At 39.9% G+C, this 25,195-nt stretch overlaps 2 protein-coding genes across 2 annotated transcripts; one reads left to right on the plus strand and one right to left on the minus strand.

The window, feature by feature from the left end:
- Positions 1-10,499: 10,499 nt before the first annotated feature.
- Positions 10,500-11,200, plus strand: LOC121985029. Its single transcript, XM_042538268.1, has 2 exons — positions 10,500-10,787; positions 10,863-11,200. Exons 1-2 carry the CDS (start codon positions 10,672-10,674, stop codon positions 11,053-11,055), a joined length of 309 nt encoding a protein of 102 aa, XP_042394202.1. The 5' UTR covers positions 10,500-10,671; the 3' UTR covers positions 11,056-11,200.
- Positions 11,201-11,261: 61 nt separating this feature from the next.
- LOC121985028 (clathrin interactor EPSIN 1-like) lies at positions 11,262-25,136 on the minus strand. The gene is made up of 12 exons (XM_042538267.1): positions 24,978-25,136; positions 24,812-24,890; positions 24,650-24,701; positions 24,209-24,288; positions 24,038-24,116; positions 23,880-23,963; positions 23,657-23,802; positions 23,330-23,575; positions 22,554-22,696; positions 21,642-21,835; positions 12,335-12,794; positions 11,262-11,733 (listed from the first exon to the last, which is right to left on the minus strand). The coding sequence occupies exons 2-12, from the start codon at positions 24,850-24,852 to the stop codon at positions 11,510-11,512; spliced, it is 1,749 nt and encodes a 582-aa protein (XP_042394201.1). The 5' UTR covers positions 24,853-24,890; positions 24,978-25,136; the 3' UTR covers positions 11,262-11,509.
- Positions 25,137-25,195: the final 59 nt, after the last annotated feature.

The following is a 25,195-nucleotide window of genomic DNA, read 5'->3' on the forward strand; positions in this document are numbered from 1 at the left end:
AGGAGATTCATAATGAGATTCATAATGTCTCGTGATTATGTATATCTCCAAGAATATGAGTTTGACATTGGGTTGGAAGGTCATCTCATATCCTTCTAAGAAGTCAAATAATGGTCTTATCTAGAAAGAAGGATTGTAGCGATGAAGGAAGAGATGAAGTCTATGATGGACAACGATGTTTGGAAACTTGTCGAATTACTTGAAGATGTGAAACCTGTTGGTTGTAAATATATATTTAAAATCAAACAGGATTCACATGGCAATGTCAAAAAGTATAAGGCATGCTTAGTCACCAAAGGATTCACTCAAAAGGAGGACATTGATTATAAAGAAACGTTTTCACTGGTTTCGATGCAAGACTCCCTTAGAATAATCATGGCATTTGTAACTCATTATTGTTAGGATCCTTCGTAACGAGGCTAGAGAGGGGGGTGTGAATAGCCGACCCCAATCTTTCGCGTTTCTTCCTACGATTAGGTTAGTGCAGCGGAAATACAACGTAGAAAGAAAACAGGAGAAGAAAGACAAACCATATAACGAGGTTCGGAGATGAACTCCTACTCCTCGGCGTGTCCGTAAGGTGGACGAAGCCTACCAATCCGTCGGTGGATGAGTCCCCGGAAACCCGGCTAATAGATACTCCTTGTGGGTGGAGAAACCTCGCCACAATAACTCGCAACAGCAAGATAGAATACAAGGAATACAAGAAGTAAATACAATGAATGTAACAATACAAGCTTGCCTTCTTGTCGACTAAGTCCTGGAAGCAACAACTTCACGGACGAATGCCAACAAGCAACTCAAAGAAGCTCACGGGGCTTCGGAAGTGAGCTCAACAAAGCTCAGTCGAATTCAGCAGCAGAACGTAAGTTCTAAGGAGGAAAAGAAAAGAGTTTTTCACAGAAGATGCCTCGCCTCCTTATACCGCGAAGAAGAAACAACGAAGAAACTAGCCGTTGCGTCTAACGGCTAGAACCTGATCGGTCGTGGACCGATCAACATCTCGATCGGTCCGCGATCGAGGAAGAAGCTTCGCATTGGTCCCCGATCGGTCCACGCACCGATCGGGGAACCTTCCGATCGGTCCGTAGACCGATCAGGCTTCTTCTCCCGCTTGTTTGCGCCTCCTGATCGGTCTCCAGATCACATCACCATATGCTACTGATCGGTCACTGATGGGTCACCAGACCGATCAGATGACCCATGTATCATTGGATCGGTCTGCAGCCCGATCCAAACTTCTCAGCCCTAAACCTAAGGCTTCCACACCAACATCCGGTCAACCTTGACCTGTTGGTACATCATGCCTAGCGTCCGGTCACTCCCTTGACTTGCTAGTACTCCCCGCTAAGTGTCCGGTCAATCCCTTTGACCCACTTAGACTTTTCCACACCAGATGTCCGATCATCCCTGATCTATCTGGATTTTCCTCTTCGTGCCAAGTATCCGATCACTCCCTTGACCTACTTGGACTTTCCAACACCAGAAGTCCGATCATCCCTGATCCATCTGGATTTTCCCTTGCCTGGGTTCACTCACCAGGACTTTCACCTAGCTTCACTCACTAGGGTTTTCACACTGCCTAACATCCCAGTTAGGACTTTCTCACTGCCTGGCTTCACTCACTAGGACTTTCCAACTGCCTAACATCCCAGTTAGGACTTTCCCACTGCCTGGCTTCACTCACCAGGACTTTCCAACTGCCTAACATCCCAGTTAGGACTTTCTCATGCCAAGCTTCCTGCTTGAACTTCTCCGTGCTCTCTTGCCAAGCTCCCTGCTTGGACTTTTCCCGAATCAGGTCAACCAGGTCAACCTTGACCTACGGTTGTACCAACAATTTCCCAAACATCTATTCTTGTCAAACATCAAGAATAGAACTCTCTTCTCGACAAACATCAACATACAACTCAACTAGGTCAATCTTGACCTAAGGTTGCATCAACAATCTTCCCAAGTCAAACATCAAAATACAACTCGAGTTAAGTCAACTCGAGTCGGGTCAACCAGGTCAACCTTGACCTAAGGTTGCACCAACAATCTCCCCCTTTTTGATGTTTGACAAAACCATAATCAAGTTAGGTTAACCCGATAACCTAACTTAGGTTTTCCAATGTTCTCCCTAGAACATTTTCCCATTTTCCAACACTCTCCCCCTTGGGACATCTCTCCCCCTAACTTAGGTTAATCCGATAACCTAACTTGGGTCTTCAATAGTTCTCCCCCTTTTTGACACACATCAAAAAGAGTGAATCAAGGTCAAGAGTTTCCTCCTAATGAAAGTCCCATATCTTTCAATGAAACTCTTAATTTCCCCCTTGATACTAAACTCAACAATCAACTTAGTGATAATCCCATATCACTAATCCTCAAAAAGTCTTAAGGAGTAAAAACTCCCCCTAAAAGTCAACTCCCCCTTGACAATTAGGTAAAACTCCCCCTAAAGGTCAACTCCCCCTTGACCATTGCACCAACAATGTCTTGGAGAGTTTCAAACCTTTAGAAACCCAAACTCACTCCCAAAACTGAAATTTCAGACACCGCTGAAAATCGAAATCGCACGCACCGATCGGTCCTCGGACCGATCAAAGCCCCTAGATCGGTCCCGACCGATCCATGCTTCGCTGATCGCCGATCGTCACCGATCGGTCACCGCCGATCAGCCTTCACCGCATCGCACTAAGCTCTCGATCTTCTTGGATCGGTCGGCGCGATCCATGCCATCGATCGGTCCGCACCGATCAGGACTTCTCGGATCGGTCCCCGACCGATCCAGCTTCATGATCGAAATTTCTTCCGAAATTCAGAAACTCCTAGAAAATTTCAGAAAATTCGAAAAATTGTGAAATTTTGAGGATACATTCCTCATAACATATACTATCATGGAAAAATAGTTTTCTATGAAAATAACTTCCATTTTTCAATCTTGATACAAAGTTCAAAAACTTTGAAATAGTTCAAGTTTAACTCAACTTTGTATCACAATGTACAATGATGAATGCAATCACTAAGATGGCTTCATCAAGGTTTTCCAAATCAATTTCAAAATTATTTTAAACCTTTTAATTTAGGACCATAATCTTAGGGCTAAATGTACATGACTTGTACACAAGCTTTCCCTATGATCCTCCATTTCTTGAATTAGGCTCATCTAGGTACAAGAACTATGCACCTTGATCCTAATTCATGATCCTAATATCTCACACACATCTAAAGTGTATCAAACACATCCATGGCAATTTTGATGTGAGATATGGGTTTAGGTATCTTAGACTAAGGTCTCATGCATTTTCTAAACACAAATTTGATCTCAATATCAAAATGTGTTTTTCATCCTTAAGTCAATTCAATTGATTATTAATGCAAGAGATGATGACATGGCATAAAATGGTAACATAAATGAAAACATGTGCCAATGTCATGATGTCATGGCATAAAGTTTGAAACTTAAATAATCATGACATAAAAACTAGCCTAAGCATTATCATGACATTTCAAATGATAATAAAACTAAACATGATGTCATGACATGTGAGGGCAAACAATCATGGCAAGATTTAGCATAAGTAAATATACCTAGATTACCTATCTAAGTATCCTTAACCACTTGGCTAACTTCAAATTTAATCCTAGATTGCCCCAAAATACCAAAATCCTAATTTTGACACTTCTTGAACTCTAGATTAATTCATGCCACTTAAAGATCAAATTTATCCTCAAAACTTGGCATGTTTCATTTTTCCTCGAGAGTTCTCTAGATAATTCCATTTCATTTTCAAAAGTTCTCAAAACCTTGAAAATGCTCCTTGAGTGTCAATTTCCTCAAAGTTGGGTTAACTACCCTTCTAATCGGAGTTGACACTCTCTAACCCATCTATGGGGTAGAGAAGATGCTCCTAGGAACCCAATACCTATTAGAGCTCATTGGGTTCACTAAATATTCACTAGGGATAACTTCCCTAGCAACCCTCCTAATGACCCTCTTAGGCTTTAAAGCCTTGGTCATTTGGGTCTCATCAAGGTCAACTATAGGAGTGACTCCCCTTGTGACCTTGGTAATGGTCTTCTTAGCCCTAGGTTTTGTTCCATAATCGAATGAAACATTATGATAAGTGGGCTTGACCAATTGGGACTTAGGTTTGTGACCCAAACCTTTCTTGTCCTTGGACTTGGGTTTTTGACCCTTAGACCCTAGAGTTGACTTCTCTAAATTCTTTAGGACCTTTTCTAGAGTGTCAAGTCTTGACCTCAAGACTTGATTTTCTTTCTCTAAAAACTCAAGTTTTAATTTATCATTCTTTCTTGAGGTGTTCCTAGGCATATGTCTAGTTGTCTTGGGGTTTCTACCTAGGTTCTCCTTAGCCTTAGATGAGTTAATCCTTGAGTTGGCCTTCCTAGTATTATCCTTATCTAAGTTAACATGTTTAGCACCTAAACACATGTATTGATTTCTAAGGTTAACATGCTTATCATTCTTGACAATTGCAATAAGACTACTAGCATGTATCTTATTAGAAGTGCAAGAATGAACCTTAGAGGATACCTTAGGGTTTGCCTTCGCTCCCCCTTTACACGTGCTTGGTCTTTTGTCCTTGTGAGATTGCCTCCCCCTTGGACATTTACTCCTATAGTGTCCCCGTTGCTTGCATTGGAAGCACACCACGTGCTCCTTGCCCTTGCGTTTTGGGACTCCGACTTCCTTGATCTTTGGCGCCGGTGGAGTCTTCTTAGTCTTCTTTGGACATTTACTCTTGTAATGTCCAAATTCCCTACACTCAAAACACATTATATGCAATTTACTTGAACTTAAAGTGTTTGAGTTACCTAGGGTCGAGGATGGATGGATGCTCTCTTCTTCATCCCTCCCGGAGGTAGAAGCTTCTTCTTCGTGATCCGATCTTGAAGAAGAACTCACCTCCTCTTCTTCTTTAGATGTTGAGTAGCCCTCAACTTCTAATTCCTCACCTCCACGATGTGAGCTACTTGGCTCACTAGGCTCCTCTTCATGGCTTGAAGTGGGGCTCTCCTCATGGAGTTTGGCCAAGTTGTTCCACAACTCCTTGGCATTATTGTATCCACCTATCCTACACAACACATCATTAGGTAAAGAGAATTCAATAATTTTTGTTACCTCGTCATTGATTTCGGATTGTCGGATTTGCTCTTTCGTCCACTCCTTCTTCTTGATAGGTTTTCCTTCCTCATCCATCGGAGGGGAAAACCCTTCTTGTACACAAAACCAATTTAACATATTAGTCCTAAGAAAATACATCATCCTTACCTTCCAATATGTGAAGTTGTCGTGAGACTCGTAGAAGGGTTGAATCGTGACATCTTCTCCATAGAGATCCATCTCTAGCCCGTGCTCCCCCGGGTGTTGATCCGTCGAAGAGCGGCCTCGCTCTGATACCACTTGTTAGGATCTCTTCGTACGCGGCTAGAGAGGGGGGTGTGAATAGCCGACCCCAATCTTTCGCTTTTCTTCCTACGATTAGGTTAGTGCAGCGGAAATACAACGTAGAAAGAAAACAGGAGAAGAAAGACAAACCATATAACGAGGTTCGGAGATGAACTCCTACTCCTCGGCGTGTCCGTAAGGTGGATGAAGCCTACCAATCCGTCGGTGGATGAGTCCCCGGAAACCCGGCTAATAGATACTCCTTGTGGGTGGAGAAACCTCGCCACAATAACTCGCAACAGCAAGATAGAATACAAGGAATACAAGAAGTAAATACAATGAATGTAACAATACAAGCTTGCCTTCTTGTCGTCGACTGAAGTCCTGGAAGCAACAACTTCACGGACGAATGCCAACAAGCAACTCAGTCGAAAGAAGCTCACGCGGGGCTTCGGAAGTGAGCTCAACAAAGCTTTCCAATGTCAAAGCTAGTAAAGTTTCATCTGGAAAAAGAGTGTTCTTCTCTATTGCCAACACTGAAGAAACTTCAATATGTCAAATATCTAGTCAGTCACAATCTATTTGGACTTCATCGACTATTAATTATCTGGTTAATATTAACCTACTTGATGATCGATCTAAAAAATAAACATATTTTTTAAATTGAAAATACAAACTTTGGTCTTTCGAGACTAAATTGGGCTTAATTTTACCAACACAACCTAAGGTTTACTAGTTTGCATATATAAAACAAGTAGATTTTAGAATGATGATCTAAGTTTAAAATGTTTGATGGGATGCATTCGGATGAGCTATGTATCATTGATTCATAGGAATCATACCTTCATAAACCATGGGAAAAGTTTACACACCAACTATGGGTCAACCTTGACCTGTTGGTACATCATGCCTAGCATCCGGTCACTCCCTTGACCTGCTAGCACTCCCCGCTAAGTGTCCGGTCAATCCCTTTGACCCACTTAGACTTTTCCACACCAGATGTCCGATCATCCCTGATCCATCTGGATTTTCCTCTTCGTGCCAAGTATCCGATCACTCCCTTGACCTACTTGGACTTTCCAACACCAGAAGTCCGATCATCCCTGATCCATCTGGATTTTCCCTTGCCTGGGTTCACTCACCAGGACTTTCACCTAGCTTCACTCACTAGGGTTTTCACACTGCCTAACATCCCAGTTAGGACTTTCTCACTGCCTGGCTTCACTCACCAGGACTTTCCAACTGCCTAACATCCCAGTTAGGACTTTCCCACTGCCTGGCTTCACTCACCAGGACTTTCCAACTGCCTAACATCCCAGTTAGGACTTTCTCATGCCAAGCTTCCTGCTTGAACTTCTCCGTGCTCTCTTGCCAAGCTCCCTGCTTGGACTTTTCCCGAATCAGGTCAACCAGGTCAACCTTGACCTACGGTTGTACCAACAATTTCCCAAACATCTATTCTTGTCAAACATCAAGAATAGAACTCTCTTCTCGACAAACATCAACATACAACTCAACTAGGTCAATCTTGACCTAAGGTTGCATCAACAATCTTCCCAAGTCAAACATCAAAATACAACTCGAGTTAAGTCAACTCGAGTCGGGTCAACCAGGTCAACCTTGACCTAAGGTTGCACCAACAATTATGACCTAGAGCTACACTAAATGGACGTTAAAATCACTTTTCTCAATGAAAACATTGAGGAAACTATATACATAGTGTAACTGGAGAACTTTGAGTCAAGAGATTCAAAGCACCTAGTATGTAAACTAAGGGAGTTTATATATGGTTTAAAATAGGTATCTCGTCAATCGTACTGAAGTTTGATTAAGTGGTTTCTTCATACGGTTTCAAGGAGAATCCAGTTGATCAATATTTATATATCAAGTTCAGTGGGACAAAGTTTATCCTACTTGTTCTCTATGTGGATGATATATTCTTTGCAAGTAATGATATGAGTCTACTGCTAGAAACCAAATAATTTCTATCCGATGAATTTGAAATAAATGATCTTGGTGAGGTATATTTTATTTTAGGTATACAGATTATACGTGATTGTTCAAGATACACACTTGGACTATCACAAAAGATCTATATAGAAAAGGTGTTTATTGGGTATGACATACAGAATTATGCTTCTGGCGACACTTTGGTGGCAAAGGGTGCTAGACTTAACTTGCAACAATGTTCACATCATGAACTTGAGATTAAGGAAACACAACAATTCCCTCATGCATCTACAGTAGGAAGCTTGATGAATGCTCAAGTATGTACACATCCAAATCTTGCTTACATTGTGGGGATGTTGGACAGATATTTGAGTAATCCTTGATCGGAGAATTGAAAAGCTATACAGAGGGTTGTGTGATATTTGCAAAGAACGAAGGATTACATGCTCACATATTAGAGATCAAGTCAGTTGGAGATTATTGGATATTCAGACTCTGATTTTATTGGATGCTTAGATAGCAGGAGGTCCACCTTAGGTTATGTCTTCATAATGGCAAGAGGGGATGTATCATGGAAAAGCGTCAAACAAATGTTTATCGTCGCTTCCACTAGGAGGCATAGTTTATAGTCTGCTATGAAGCTTCCAACCACGGGATATGAATGCAGAACCTTATCACATGTTTACAGATCATTGGGGACATTGACAGACCATTGAGGATCAACTGTGATAATAAAGTTACAGAATTGTATTCTAAGAATAACAGTAGTTCGTCGAAGTCTAAACACATCAACATAAAGTTTATGACGGTTAAAGAAAGAGTTTAGAATAGTCAAATAATGATAGAGCATATAAGGACAGATTCCATGTTAACGAATCCACTCACCAAGGGCTTGTCACCTAAGATGTTTCATCAGCATGTGCTAAACATGGGGGTTCTTCCTTTTGATGAAGTACCCATTATATGGGAATCTATATTTTGTATGATGCTCTATATTCATGAACACATATTTTGGCTCATTGTATATACTGCATATTTTTTATATGTGTGCATGACTGACTTTTTATGATATATGGATATCATATTTACTGTTGCGATTTTGTATTTAGTTGTTGTAAATATGATGTGGACTCCATTTGAAGTCATAAAGTTGAATCATGATTTACCATTACGATTTAGCATAAGATTTTGGTAAATATGATTTGGACTCGGTTTAGGTCATAAAGAGGACTTATTGAGAATGAATACTTATAAATCATATTTCATATCATTCTTGTACTACACATCCACAGTTGATCTATGTCATTAATGATATTAGTACTGTAATTACTATTAGGTCTTATTATAGATATAGTAGCTATGACTTATTTAGTCCTGTACTAATTGATTTAATGGACCAGATTGTTTAAAGGAGTATTTAACCCATAAAATTTGGCATGTTGAACTCAACTAAGAAGTTGTGTGGTGTATAAGGAATCAAGTATAGCCCAAGTGAGAGATCGTAAAATTAAGTTTATATGGGAGGACTAAATCTAATTAAGTCCACATGGATAGGCTTAATCTCCATAAGATGTGTTTACATTTGATTAACACACACATAATTGATTATCATTAAGGAAACTAAATCCCAATTAAATGATCTAATACTTTAATTACATATAAAGGGAGTTTGGATTAAATGAATGTGGATTCAATATGTAGATTTAATAACCCGGTTCATTAACATTGATGGGCTGTTAATGAGGGATGGACTTTATGGTAAATAGCCCTCATAGGTTGTGTCAGGTATATAAAGGAAGAGATTAGTTCAATTATGGCATGTTGAGTCTTGCTCTCTTCCTCTTGCTTCTTCTTCCCCATTGAGAAGGACCTTTGGCTTACCAGCTTAATCTTGTAGAAGACTCCCGTTGTGCTTGCAGGATCTCCGATGACAAGTAAGAATCAATAGTCTTGCTATGGATTCAGGTCAGCTCTTCGTCAGCTATTATTTCAATTTCAATATTGCTTTAGAGATTGATGATAGCTAGATCCTAGTATAAATGTATCATTTAGTTCATTATTAATGTATCCCAATTCTAACATATCATATTTTAAATTACCCCTCTTTTTTCTCTTTAGATCCATTAGTTATTTTTCGAAATATCTCTCCTCTTTCTGTATAGGTTCATCAGTCAATTTCGTTGAAAATATATGCTCTAAACAACTCTAAATTAGTTCGAACTAAAATCAATATACTTCTAGGAACATCTTAATATATTTATGCCCTCGTATTTAAATTTGATAGTGTAAATTGATAACAATAAATTAAATTGCAAGTGTATCTCCATATTTTTACTCTATCAATTCAAATTTTATTTTTCTCGATTTACGTTATTGAATCTGAGAGCATAGATATATTCAAGAGATTTTTAAAAGTACATTTTGATTTGAAGTGGTTCAGAAATTTTTAAATTTTTCTTCCACAATTTCTTGACTGACCTATATTATTTGAAAATTAAAAAGTTTGGTATTTTTATTTGAATAAGAGGAGACCGGAGTCTTAAAAATCCATTTTAATAGTGTTGGTTGTGAGTATTATTATTTTAAGTCTTATAACGAGCTTACAATAAATTTTATCAAGCTTTTATAAATTTAAAAGTTTACTATTTTTAATTTATGGTATCAAATTTTCAGAATATAGATACATCAATAGGATTTTCAAGAATAGCTTAGAGAGAAAGGGAAGTACTTCAAAAAATATTATGAAAATGAAGTACATGATCTAATGAATATTTGAGTAATACCAAAACTTGCTTGCGTTGTTCGGTAGGATTCTGTTGAAGAAATATCTAGTCAAAAAGAATATTTATTTGCTCATCAAGCAATCGCAAAGAAAAAAAGTTAAAAAAAAAAATCTTCGGTTTGACTTTCGAAAAAGATTAAATCTTTATCTTTTCTCAGTCAGTTGATTTCTTCAGGTGATGATAATCTAACGCCGTAACGCGGCAGCCTGAAACCATGCGCGGATCGATCCGAACGAAACCGTCGGCAAAAGATTCTCATTGTGTCGGCGTGATCCATACTAGATTTCTTAATATTAATATTATTATTATTATTGTTAATAATATTTTAAAAAAAAAATAAAATAAAATGCCGATAATTATCATCTCTAAGTTGACCATCGATCCCATCCACGCTAACATGGCCCGTCTCCATCTCCATCTCCATCTCCATCTCCATCTCCATCTCCATTAAAATCACAGCTCTCCCTATAAATCCAGTTCCATCCCAACGCCATGGCAGACAATTAAGCTGATCGAGCGCAGCGCGCAGAATTAAGGGCCATGGGCGGAGAAGGCATCGAGCGGAGACAGCGCCGTGAGGAAGAAGACCTCTTCGAATCTGACTGCGACGAAGACTGCGCCCATCTTCTTCTTCAGCAGCAGCAGAAACTCACCAGGTGAGACTACCGATCGAGCACAACACCACCTCCGTTCTCCTAACGCCTCGACCATTCATAATTTTATGGATGCAGGAGATCATCAGGGCTGTCCAAGTACTACCCTGGGAAATCACAGTCGTACACCTGTCTCTCAGACGTGAGGAGCGTAGAGGACCTGCCCAAGAAGGAGGTCAGAGGTCACTGCCAGAGGAGGTCTCCCTCAAGGGCTCCTTCCTGTGCGTCGTTCTTGGCTAGTGCTACTAACGCCGGGCCACCTATTCTTTGATCTGAATCTGAAAAGAGAGGAAGAGATCAGTGTTTGTGTAGATGTTAATCGTGAATGTGCCTTGAGATCTAGGAAGATTGTAACGAGCGTTCAGAAATGTATTCTTCATAGCTTTTAAGACAATGTCTTCCCCTTCATCCTCAAATTTATGATCTTCCTGATATTCTCTTTCAATTATCTTGATAAATTAATAAAAGAAATAAACGTGAAAAAAAGTATCACTATCTGATGATCAAACTTGCATTGACATGATGTATGTTCCACATCCACAGCGCTACAACTGTGACATTGTGAGTTTGGGGTAAGAACATACCTGATCGTCAAGCTTGCGACCCAATAGTAGAGTGAGGCTCAATGGGTATTAGATGGAAGTTCAGTGCAACAATCCTGATTCTAACGTGGCAACAATCCAAGCACAAACAACATTTACTCGAGAAAGAAAGAAGAAAAAAAATCATTTGAAACCTCCAAATTCGTGTTGCCCAAACGTTGACATGCTACCACCTACGCCTGTTGCCGTAGAAAATCCGGACCAGACTGACCGGTCGAGCCCTGAACCTGAACTTGAATTCATAGCCCTTCCCATAAATGCTGCTGTTGGTAGAGTCTTTTCTTTTTCCATGGATGCATCATCGAGCCCTCCCACAATGCCAATGTCTGCTAAGTTTACTTTCTTGGCTGTAGATATTGAAAAGCCAGATCAAGAGTTAAAAACTGGGGCAATGACGCTACCAAAATGATAGTCGATTATTATGTATTCAATTTGTTCACTTCTTCAAAACATGGTTGGTCACTCTCTGTTGTTGATGAACCTCGCGTGCACGATGCGAGGAATGGGGGCATAGAAATCGCACAACATGAAAATCATATGAAGGTGAATAAATTAATCTGTATAGGCTGGCTATTTTTTATCATTGAGATCAATAGCTAACAAAGCATTGGCCAAAGCAAGGATTAAAAAAGCCTCATGTATGGTGGTTCTTCTATGTGCATCTAGCCAGAGAGACAAAATTATTGATGAATAGTAAAGTTATATTATCTAGCAATTCCAGAATTTTTTTTAATAAAGATTTTAAGCATGTTCTGGTATCCTAATGAAAGATCTTTTGGCAGAAATGAACTCCTGTGACATGCGTGTGTTCAGAGAAGTAAAGCAGGTGGAGCCTTGAGAATAAATTATGAAATCCTCACAAGAAGAGTAATAAAGAAATCAGAATCAAAGATCGTTACCATGCTTCTCCCAACAAGAGTAGCAACTAAACAAGGAAGAGGCACTTACGAGCAGATATGTTCAGATCAATCAGTCCACGGCTTAAGCAGTCAGACCACACACCAGATTTAACCTGAAAATTGTCCTTCATAGCAGTGGATGCCAATGATGTTAGAGGAGTTTTTAGGTTGCTTATGTTGCTTCTTGAAGATTCTCTAGTTGTTTGTTCGTTGTGTGAAGTAAATTCACCAAAGATAGAGTCCTCATCTAGATTGCTCTTCCCACTGTTTGGAGAGCTCTGTGAACTTTGCATAGTTACGGGTTCACCATGAGAAGCAAAAGTCCCAAAGGGATCAGAATCATTGAAATTATTAATTGGAATTGCAGCAAAGGGATCAAAGCTTTTAGTATCGGGTTGCTCAGGAGACTTGGTTTCTGAAGGTATAGCTGGGCCAGGTGCGGCAAAAGGGTCTGCAGTAGGATCAAATGCAACAGGGGCTTCTTGCTGGCTGTCAAAAAGATCACTTCCCTGCATTTCCAATGGATTTGGAAATTAAAATTGTGAATCAGAAACTTACTTTAGTAAGTAAACTCTTACTATGGAAAGAAACAAAGGATATGTCGCTAATCTTAGAAAAGAAGATATATATCTCTAGTGCACACAACTAATGAAGATAACAACTACTATCATGGGGCATTTTCTTTAATCACAATATTATCAATTATTTTTCAGTGTTAATGGGGATTCTAGGTTCTTCAAGGTGCCAAGACCTTGTGATACCTGAGGAGGTATCACAAGGTATGGGTCAAAAGGTAATGTTCAAGACCGCAGATCAACAAACCAGGTTCACAATCTATGCCCATGATATTCTATAGTCTATTGGCTATGAGACTTGCATGCTTGTCCACCCAACAGAATAATATTTCTACAGCAGAACATAAGTTAGAGTAAAACTAATTGATGAACCATGAGGATTCATAGGTAATGTGTATCTATTTTTGCATTCGTTAACAGCTAGACTCCGGTATACAAGTCAATCAGGATTCATGGGTAATGTCTATCTATTTTTGCATTCGTTAACAGCTAGACTCCAGTATACAAGTCAATCAGGATTTTGAAAACACCTAAATGGGGGGCCTGCTAGTCACTCAACGCCACAAGATATGGAAGACAATTTGTTGAAGATGAGTACTCATCCTCATGTGATGTTCTCAGGACTCACCATGCCAAGTAGTATAAATGTTTAAAACATAGGTTACTGTAGGGCTTCTGATATGGCACTAGTCTGGTGCAGTTACTAAACATCCATTCTGAACATTTAGAAAAGATGGTTTGAAGGCAACTATCTGAACCAGGACCTTTTGCTAGAAGGTAATGGTGCCAGAGGTCCTCCTCCTTAGTGTGTTCCTGGTCGGATGATGGGCTCATGGTATCACAACCTAAATTCAGGCAAAGACAACGAAAATGTAATTACTTTCAGTTCTGGTGCTACTACCAAGTCATAAAACTTTAGTGGAATGTTGCATGTTATTTACATACAATTCACACTCATGGAAGTAGTAATAAATGTGATTGAAGTGTCACCTCAATCGGTGAATACGATCTGTCTATTGAATACTTCCAAAGATTTCCTTAATTACAGTAGGGATTATGATTGATTTAGATTAGCTTGATTATAGGGATTAAAATTGATTGTAATTAATGATTGATAAACATACCATAAGTATAGGATCCTCTTTCCCTCCTTATGTATATAAATACCTACATGTAAGCAGATTAGGCTATTGGAAATATATTATCTCTTTCACTTTTTCATGGTATTTCAGCAAATTCTCCTTCTCAGACCTTTTTTTTTCCTGCCGCTACTAGTACTACTGACGCTCCTTGGTGTCAATTTCGACGCCGACGTCTCTTGCTGCCAATTTCGGTGCCGACGTCCTTTGCTACCAATTTTGGCGCCGACGTCCTTTGTTGTCGATTTCGGTGTAAAATATTGAAAATTAGCGAATAATGATAAGGGATTTTTCCGGAATTTTTGGAAATTTTTCGGGGATTTTTCGGAGCTCATATGACTAAGTTTACGGGGATAAAATGGGGCCCGGGAAAGTCTGTTTAGGCTATCCTGTTTTTAATGAGGAAAAGTTTTAATTTCTTTTTCCTTATTCCTTTTTCTTTTTCTGTTTTTATTTCTTTTCTTCATTTTCCTTTTCCCCATCCCACACGAGCCGAACTCTTCTCCCCTGCAGAAACCATGCGCCGACGCCGAAATTCCTCTCTCGATCTTCTGCCCTAACCGCCGCGAGGGCACCGCCGGCTCCTCCTCTCGGCCAATCTATCCTCGCCGGCCGACGAGAGCCGAGGATAAAGCCTTGTCACCGGCCACACACCGAGCCCTAGGTCTTTCTCTCTCGGCGCCGGTTGCTTCTTCCTCCGGTACCGGAGCCGTGACCGAGGGATGTGCTTCTCCTCCCTTGCCGGTGCTCTCGGTTTTTCCTCTGCTCATCGCCTCGATTGCTGTTGTGCCCTAGCTTTCACTGCCAAGCCGAGGTGGCGTCGCTGCATCCCACAGGAACCCTAGCGCCGACCTTCTCCACGCTGGGCCTTTTACCGATGCCGACTTCTTCCTCTGCTGCCTCTCTGCGCAGATGCATTTCCGACTCCACTGCAGCCACGCATGCCCTAGGGTGGAGCTTTCTCTGGGCATCTCTGCCTGACGTCTCCATCTGGACCGGTGGTCCTTGCGAGCAGCACTGAGGCATCAGAATTTGGGTAAGTTTCGTGTTGAGTTGTTATTGATCTAAATATTGAATTAGGTCTGAGGTAGAGTTAAGGTGGATTATATTAACAGAAAATGATTATCAAGTGTTGGATGGATTTTTGGAAGAAAAGGATGAGATCGTTAGATTGGATTTATTGAGGTTTTGGCTTGCATTATCCGATCTGTGATGACCCTAAGTGATTGATTGTATATTTATTTCAGGGTTCTGATTTGAGACAAGAGCTCTGATTAGAGGACACACGATCTACATTTGAGGCGGGTACCTCTTGACTTATCTTTATGATATTGTCTATTGGATATGCATAGTATTTTATAGCTGCAAGCAATGATCATGTTTGCCTTGGTATGTCACGGTTTGATACCCATACCATGATCTGTTGGCCGTTTGTTATGTATCCATGTTTATGTTTCAGGATTATTGCCATGAGTACCTTGGTTTCTAGAGTAAGTGGCATACCATACCTACTGAGGTTCGGACTAGGTTCTGGATTTTATTTTTCTGGCATGTGTATCTAGATTATCTGATACCTAGGTTTTTATACCATACCTGACGTGTGTACCTCTATTTGTATATCATATATGATTCGTGTGCCTAGACCTTGATTCTTTGATCTGTGTATATTGTTGGTACACATGCTATGGAAGAGGGATTTGTTTAGGATCTAGGTTGTTATACCTTAGAGGACTTGTATACCCTAGATCCATGGATTTAACCTACTGATATTGTGGTACCCATATTATGTATATATGGATTTTTCTATGCTGATCAGGATATTCCATACTTATTATGTTAAGGACATAGGTTTTTGATATTCTATCTGACCTGTGTACTATAGATTTTGGTATGTGACCATCGCTTTTACAGTACCCATTTTGTATATATGGATATGGTTATGTTGATCAGTTTTTGTTATGCATAGTGACATGCATCATGATTGCATGCTGTGCGATTGTCGGCTCCACTATGGTTGAGCCTATCGCCAGTTACATGTACTGCACACACCCCCACTCATGGTTTAGTGGTATATCAGGCAGGTGTGTGGCGGTTCTGCTGTTTGGCTCCGTTGGTCATATGACCCAGTAGTGGCCGTGATCGATTCCTTCTGTTTAGCTCTGGCATTTAGTGTAGCGTGGTAGCCGCAGACGGTGGACTCTGTTTAGCTCCGTTGGTCGGTGACTCAGCGTGGTAGCCGGCAGAGATGTCCTCCCCGTCTTAGGGAGATGAGAGCATTGAGCTCCCCATTTATGATTTGGGGTCACGGGGACGAGTACTTGACAAAGATCCCGTCCACCCGGCCACTCATCGGGAGCAGTGACGACAGAGTGCAGTTGTCATAGCCCTACCCACTCGGTCTCGCCATTTGTGTGAGATGACCGATGGCAGGGGTGATCGGGACGCATCATTAGCATCATATGCATTGATGTATTTATATTCTTACGATTGTGTTTGTTGCATTTGGTTGCTTTGGATGCATACTTTGACCTGCATACATGATTATTGACACTTTCGGTTTGACGACCCTTTGTCGGATAGGAGTTCCGGTGAGTCTGACTTCCTCAGTTACCTTTCGGTTGCATATTCCTATATATGATTAGGAAGCTGATTCCATGTTTTATTCTTGTTAGATATATCTTACTACTCACGTCCATTGGTATTATTGAGTTGTTGAACTCACCCCGTTGACACTATCTTTTTCAGGTACGGTTATTTATGGTGTCGCTTGGAGCATCCTGTCTGCTGGTCCCCACGTCACATCAGAAGACTTATCGGTCTCACGTATGTTTTGTTTGTTTTATGTATCAGTTTGTTTAGCTCTGTACTCTGGTTTTATTTTTGGAGTGTTGATGTTGTTATGTGGTATTTTGTATTTGTTATTGGTTGTGTAAGCCTAGCCGGCTAGCAGTTTTGTGTTTTGGTTTTGGTACAGCCGAGTGGGCTGCTTTATTTTTAACTGCGTGGTTGTGTCAGCCAGAGGCTGAATTTGATATTAACTGCGTGGTGTTTGTTTTCTTTTATTGTTATTATTCCAGCCGCATGTGGCTGAGGTATATAGTGCTTGTAGAAAAGTTTCAGATTGTCCGCCGTACAGGGGAGATGCTGCCGAAATTTCTTCGGACAGAGACTCCTCCGGGGTGTGACATTCGGTGCCAACGTCCTTTGCTGCCTATTTCGGTGTCGACGTCCCTTGCTACCGCCTTCTACTGCAACTATCGTTGCCTGCTGCTAGATCAACCAGCGCTGCCCTAATCTGCTACTACTCAAGTTCTGCCTCTGATTTCCTCCTACGATGAAGTCTTCATATTCTAAACCAAACTTGGTTACCACTCCTAAATTGAATGTGACCAACTATCTCGTGGTCACATTCGTTTGAATTATTCTTGGGATGTCACAATAAGAAGGAACATATTATGTCCAACCCTCCTAACCCTAAAGATCCAAAATATTCAGACTGGGTTTCAGACGATTGTTTTGTTATGGCTTGGCTTCTCAACAATATGGAGGACTCTGTGAGCACTAATGTTATGTTTGTGGAAACTGCCAAGGAGATGTGGGATGTCTTATGGGGCATGTATTCAAATGACAAGAACGTTTCTCAGGCTTTCGAATTATATGAAAAGCACTTCTCTCTTCGTTAGGATGGTCAATCTGTTAGTAACTATTTTGCTACTCTTAAAGAGGTTGTCGATGAAATTCTGCTATACCATCCGCTCTCTTGTGACGCTCAAACTCGAAAGAATTGTTGGATCGAGAAGCGCTAGAGGGGGGTGAATAGCGCTCGTGGCTATTTCAGCGATTTAAAACTACGAGTAGAAACGCAGCGGAATAAAGAGAACAATCAAACACAGAGACACGAGGAATTACTTCGTTCGGAGCCTGTGACGACTCCTACTCGAAGGCCCGCGATCCTTAATCGCTTTCCGTGGGCAATAACTATAAGCTCGATGAAATATACAGAATATGAATTACAAATGAGTACAGTAATTAAAATTATACCGAACGACAGAATCTAGAGTAATGGCGCTCCGGGTCGTCGGGATCTTGAAACCGCACGTCGAGGTCGTTACGTAAGCAACTTGTAGCAGAAGGATCGCTTAGAATCAGTTCTTAAGAGCTGCTGGTCGAGACCCTCTTATAAAGGGTGTTCAAGGCGCCTCCATCAGGCTCCAAGGCGCCTTGAATCCGTAAGTTTTATCCCGGAAATAACTCTACGATGAAGCTTTGACCGCTGCCTTTTATCCATCTTAAGGCGCCTTCATCACTGTCCAAGGCGCCTTAAACCACCTGTTCAAGGCGCCTTCAACCCTTCTGGACAGCTGGCTTCGGCTCGCACCCGAGGCGCCTCCAAGCTCCATGGAGGCGCCTCGGTACTGTTCATCCGAGGCTATTCTTTGCACTTTGGTCCCTGCAAGATACATTAATCCCAAATATACCCTGCAGCACAAAATTAGCACATAAAACATAATAATATAAGTGAACGACAATCATCGGACTGTCCGAGTCTGACTTCGGGTTTCCGACCGGAAACCCTAGGTCGACCCGACGCCTACTGTTCCCTCTGCGGGGAGCGCGTCCTCACATACTCCCCTCAGGAGAGATTACCTGATGATAGTCCTGTCCTCCAAACCGACTGGACTTTCTGCCTAGGGTTACCCCTAGGACCTAGGGTTACCACCCCCTAGGGTTTTTCTCCACCTAGGGTTACCACCCCCTAGGACCTAAGGTTACCCCCCCTTAGGATTTTCCTCCACCTAGGATTACCACTCCCTAGGATCTAAGGTTGCCGCCCCTTAGGGTTTTCCGGCACCTAGGGTTACCACCCCCTAGGACCTAAGGTTACCCCCCCTTAGGATTTTTCCTTCACCTAGGGTTACCACCCCCTAGGACCTAAGGTTCCCCCCCCCCCCCCCCCTTATGTTTTCACCTTGCCTAACCACAGCTAGGACTTTTGCCTAAGCATCACTTAGGACTTTCCTGCAAGCTCCATGAACCTTGTTAGATAACACCACAGCTTAACTTTGAACCCTTTGCCATAATCAAAACTCAGGTTCGATCATCTGGTGCGCTCACTGCACCAACAAGAATCAGTAGGAGGAATTCTTAGTTGCGAAGTTCCTATCCAGTTTGGATTCCACTCTATGACCGATTCGGGATAATGTGCTTGCAAGTGATAGCATTCCCACGTTATCGAATACTCTGTCTCAAGTTCTTCTTGTGACCACGGGGCGTCCTGTCACAAATTTTTCCTCATCTTCCGACACTTCGGCTATGACGGCTCACGGTTATGGGTTCGTTCACGATCGTAATAGTAGTCACGGTCGTGGTCGTGGAACTAATACTAGAGAAGTAGACTGTTTGTCAGTCTTAGATCCAACATAGTAGGCATCAGAATAAGCTGCAATCTTTAGGTGCCCATTTCTCTTAAATAATAACTCTTTTCCTGGCGATTTCTTAATGTACTTAAGAATCCTGATAGAGGCATCCCAGTGAACTTGTAGAGCCGAGATGTTATGGCCTTCGCCTCCTCCCAAGTAGCCTTCTCTTAAATGACGTCCTAAGTATTTCTTCAGCCATAGCATCTATGATTCATGTCCTTCTCCTCCTCTTCTTGTAGCTCCTAATGCTCCTCGCCCCTCCGATATTAATTTGTCTATTGCTCTTCATAAAGATATTCGGTCTTACACTACTCATCCTTTGTCTAATCATATCTCGTTTGATTACCTTAGTCTTGCATTCTGGCTTGTGTTGTTTCTCTATCATCTACAGAAGTTCCAACTTCCTACTCTAAGGCTTATCAACACTCAGCTTGGCGAACAGCAATGGATGAGGAAATGTCTGGCCTTATCTCTCGTGGTATTTACGAGCCGGTGGTTGCACCACCCTCTATTGATATTGTTGTCTGTCGTTGGGAATTTACTCTGAAATTTAGAGTTGATGGTACTATTGATCGATACAAAACTCGTCTGATTTACTTAGACTTATGGTATTGATTACTTTGAGACGTTCTCTCCAATTGCTCACATGAATTCTATTAGAGTTATATTCTCCTTAGTTGTCAATCAATCTTGGCCAATGTATCAGCTAGATGTGAAGAATGCTTTTCATAATGTCGATTTGCACGAGACTATGTTTATGGAGCAACCTCAAGGATATGTTGCTTAGGGGGGGAGAATGCTACTATGGTTTGCAGACTTAAAAAGGCTATTTATGATTTTAAACAAAGCCCCAGAGCCTGGTTTGATAAATTTAGTAATAGAATTAGTGTTGTTGGCTTTAAACAGTGCAAATCTGATCATTCTGCGTTTATACGACAAAGCACAAATGAGATTATCATTCTTATTGTTTATGTTAATGATATCCTAATTTCCTGCAGTGATATATGTGGGATAGGCGAAGTTAAAAAGTATTTATAGCAACACTTTGTAATGAGAGATATGGGACGTCCTAAGTATTTCTTGGTAATTGAAATTGCTCACAACAAATCTGGAGTTTCATTATGCCAACGAAAGTATGCTATAGATGTACTCAAAGAAACTGGATTGCTTGGAACAAAACAGATTGATACACCTATGGATATCAATTCAAGTGTTTGGGATGATATTGGAGAGTTCTTTGAGGATAAGGCAAAATATAGACGACTTGTTGGAAACTCATCTATTTAACAGTAATGAGACCTATCATCTCCTTTGCAATTGGAATAGTCAGTCGTTTTATGGATAAATCAAAGAAAGTTCACTAGGATGCTACTATCAGGATTCTTAAGTACATTAAGAAATCTCCATGAAAAAGGTTGTCATTTAAGAGAAATTGACACCTAAAGATCGAATCTTATTCTAATGCCGACTATGTTGGATCTAAAATTGACAGACGGTCGGTCTACTTATGGGTATTGCATTTATGTAGGGGAAAATCTAGTAACATGACGTAGTAAGAAACAAATTGTCGTTGCTAGATTGACTACTAAAGCCGAGTACAGAGTCATGGCTCACACTATAACCGAGATGTTATGGCTGAAAAATTTGCTTGAAGAATTAAGATTCACCTACAATGAACCATTGCCAATGTACTATGATAATTAAGCAGCTATTCACATTGCAAGTAACTCAGTTTTTCATGAGAGGGCTAAGCATATTGAGATTGACTATCGCTTTATTCGTGAATGTGTAATGAGTCATAAAATTGTCACTCCATTCACATCATCATTATCCAACCAAGTTGTTGATGTCTTCACTAACGCATTAGGAGGAAAACAATTCTCAGAACTTTGTGGCAAGCTGGATAAGATTAACATATATGCTCCAGCTTGAGGGAGAGTGTTGAATACTTCCAAAGATTCCCTTAATTGTAGGGATTATGATTGATTTAAATTAGCTTGATTATAGGGATTAAGATTGATTGTATTTAATGATTGATAGGCATACCATAATTATAGAATCTTCTTTCCCTCCTTATGTATATAAATATCACATGTAAGCAGATTAGGTTATTAGAAATATATTATCTCTTTCTCTTTCACACTATCAATAAATTTTTTAGCTTGAATCATGTATTATCAAATGAAACTTATAGGTAAATCTACTAGATTCAAGTAGCCAACCTGAACATGAGAAAATGGTTTTGCTTCTGCATGTGGGGCTGATTGAAAAGTTGCATCAGCAAAGAGGTCAACCTCATGATTTGCAGTATCATTGATTGAAGTTGTTGGCGGGACAGATGCTGATATATCCATGAGGTCATCCAATAAGTTTTCTCCAAATAAATCCACTTGGTTAGACCGTGCAGCAGCCAATCCTATAATGCAAATCCATTGTGAAAAGCACACTTCAGAAAAGTTTTAATGCATGCTCATAGAAGAAGAGCTCCTAAAATTATTCTCATAACTTATCTCAAAGGTAGAAAAGTAATATTTACTTGATCAACACCTTTACACATATTAAGTTGCACTAGTCCAAAAAATACATTTTAATAAAGGACAAAGTATAATCATCAGAACATGTGTATGCATAGAATTGAAAGTGTAACTTATTATTCAAATTTCTTTGTGACAAAAGATTAACATCAGGCTAGAAGTACTTTTATAGCAAATGAGCCATCACTAGTCATTACAAAGATAGAATACCAAAAACTACCTTTACATTAGAAAAACATTAGACAATCAAAATGTCAAATACTCTGTCTATTGTCTCTGAATTTTGCTTTTAATTGACATTCTGGTCTATACAAACTATGAATTTGCATCTGTCAGCGCATAAGCAGACCTTGCACACATACTCCTACAAATTTGTCAGGATCTTAAAAATGTCAACAGATTTAAGGAGCAAGATTATGATAAAAATAAAATCAGTTGCAGCAGAAAGGAACATGTATTTTTAGAATGCCACCATTGTGAGAAGCACCAGAAAAAATGATTAATAACTTTCATTAAAATGTAATACAAACAGCATACAGCTTGCTATTTCAGCATGTCAATGAAATATTATAGGCATTACATACTGGCATGAGAACTTACCAGCTGAAGAAGATCCACGTGGATCAAAGTCGTCAAAATCATCAACCTCATTTTTGGATTTGACAGTGGTGCTTTTAGAAGATGGAATGGAACCTGATTTGTTTGATATCTTTAAGGAACTCGTTGGCGAAGAATCTTGGTTCCTGTGAAAAATGGGAGAAAATAATTAAGAATCAAAGAAAGTAATACAATAATGAAAATTTATGGTAAACATAGTATAAACAACCTCATGAAACAACCAATTACATTTTTTGCCAAACTAGAAAAAATAATGACCGACTTCCAATTCAATATCATCAACTCAAGCAATGGCAACAACAGAATGCAGATGCTGACCTCTTTAATTGAGTTTTTCAGTGGGGAGAATGAGGTAAATGCTTTCAAGATTTAAACTTTATAGATGTAATATGTATTATTTATAATAAAGTTAGACTAAGTTAATTAGCTAAGTCGAGAATATTGTGGTATGACCATCATATTCATAGCTTATGGATAGGAATATTAAGATATTAGGATGCAACACCTATAAAAGGTTAAATTAACATTCACAATAATCCTAATTTAGATGTCTGGAATGGATTTACAAGAGAGGATAAAATACAGGTACAACAAATCATTGTCTCATTAATAGAAAAAAAAAAAAGTTAATCCAAAAATACCAAGATACTTGCACACCATCGCTACAATTAGACAAATTTATCTGAAACAAAGAAAAAAATTGCTACTTGAAATTGAGAATTGAAGAAGCAAAGACCACAAAATTATCTTTTCTGTACCTAGAATGAAGTGGCACCGGCTTCTTCGATTTGATGCCTTCATTTTCAGCAACATTTTCTGAATTTTGGCCATATTTTTTATCATTCTTCCATTTACTTTCTTTTCCATGTTCTCCCTCTTTATAGCTATCACTAAAGGAGTCAACATCCCTAGAATTACTTCCATAACCACTTCCATAGCTGCTACTGCTATATGAGGCTGAACTTGATTTATAGGATATTCCTTTTGACGACAAGCCAACATACCTAAATGTTGCATTTATGTCAAATATAAGGACATCAGCTTTAACACCATCGAATTAAGTAATCAGTTAAACAAAGCCTTACTTATCTCGATTTGATGCAGCTTTGTCTCTTATTGCCTGTATTTTTTCCCTGTCATTTAATAGAGCTAATATAGTCTCAACTTTCTTTCTCACATTGATTCCAACATCCTTCCCATTAGGCTCAACATACTCAAAACTTGAAAGTGCCTTCATAAATATGACATGGATTGTGAAGAAGTATAAGCAGAAAATAATACTGACTTTCACTTTAAAAATTGACATACAGATATTTGAAAAGTATGCTCGAGAATATCATCAACTGCACGTTCTGATCCATTGGCTATCAAGTACTCAATCACAGTAAGTGCCTATGAGCAAGTTTCAAATACTAGAATAAGTTTGAAATTGGAGTTTCAATTAAATAAACATTTTGAAGAACCACCTTATATACATGGCGCCAGTTTGGTCCTGTATCAGATAACCTTGACCAGAGCACACCCATAATCATCTGACATTCAGTGCTGGAGAAAAGTTAAAAGAACGTTCAGTGGAGTTGATCTTATAAAATATTATACTAATTCAGAATAAAAGAACTGAGTTGATTGAAAATTACAATTTTTTTGTTGCATGAGAAATCTCTGATAAAGCAGTTCCATGAGGACCCCAAGGTTCATCATTGGTGGCATCAAGAACCTACACATTGCCCGTTTGTTAAACCAAGACAAGTTAGCATAAAACATCGACTACTAGGATAACAAGTATGAAGATTATGATATAATGGAACATTTTTAAGTTACTATAACTTAGTTGACTGGCAGTCGAGCCACACTCTCTATCTTTCCAACGCAAGGTGTAATATAAGATCGATAACAATTTCAGAATATCAAAGTTCAGAAGGAACATAGGAACCAACTTAATTTTATTCCAATCGAATTTGTCAAAAAAAAAAATCCGTTTTTAATCAGGTGAATTAAATGTTCTCCTTCCCTAAAAAGAACCTGAAAGAGACACAGGGCAGGATCCAAACAATTCAGATCTGGAAGAAGAAAACAACCTTCTGTTCAATCTCGGGAACCTTGAGCACTTTTAGATTCACCTCTCTTTTTCTGCAACAAAATCAACAAGAGCATTAGGAGACGGAAAACGACAAAAGAGATCTCAAGCTACAGATCTCAAACGATAAGAGATTATCAAAGGAGATCCCAACGATGCTCACATCTCTCGAACCGTCTGATCAAGGACCTTCATGAAATCCATGGCCGGAGCAGTCGAAGAAAGAGATCTCGATCTGGAGTCTACGATTAGAAAAGAGCTAAGTTCCAGTTATGGATTAACGTAAACTCCAAGACTAATAGAGAAAGGAGGCAATCCTTCGGCATTACCGTCTGAAGGGAAGGAACAAGGGCCGGCGATCGCGGTGAAGGTTCGTCGGAGACGCAGCGGGAAGAGAGAGAATATTAATTCTTATCTATTGGTGGCGAAGGAGAAGGCGAGGTGTGCAGATCAGACGGTCGTCTTTGGCGTTTCCCATCGTGCGGTCATTTTGCTGGCGGAGTTGGAGCCACTGGGACAGACTTCGATCGAATTGGAAAAAAATCTG

The sequence above is a fragment of the Zingiber officinale genome, chromosome 5B (genome assembly GCF_018446385.1).
Source record: "Zingiber officinale cultivar Zhangliang chromosome 5B, Zo_v1.1, whole genome shotgun sequence".
Classification (NCBI taxonomy): domain Eukaryota; kingdom Viridiplantae; phylum Streptophyta; class Magnoliopsida; order Zingiberales; family Zingiberaceae; genus Zingiber; species Zingiber officinale.

Excerpts from the sequence above, each read along its gene's own strand:
- LOC121985029 (XM_042538268.1), top strand. The coding sequence starts at position 10,672 with ATGGGCGGAGAAGGCATCGAGCGGAGACAGCGCCGTGAGGAAGAAGAC. Across the intron at positions 10,788-10,862 it reads CAGCAGCAGAAACTCACCAG|GAGATCATCAGGGCTGTCCA; the intron begins GTGAGACTACCG and ends TTATGGATGCAG.
- LOC121985028 (XM_042538267.1), bottom strand. The coding sequence starts at position 24,852 with ATGGATTTCATGAAGGTCCTTGATCAGACGGTTCGAGAGAT. Across the intron at positions 24,117-24,208 it reads TCTCATGCAACAAAAAAATT|CACTGAATGTCAGATGATTA; the intron begins GTAATTTTCAAT and ends ACTTTTCTCCAG. Across the intron at positions 21,836-22,553 it reads ACGTGGATCTTCTTCAGCTG|GATTGGCTGCTGCACGGTCT; the intron begins GTAAGTTCTCAT and ends TTTGCATTATAG.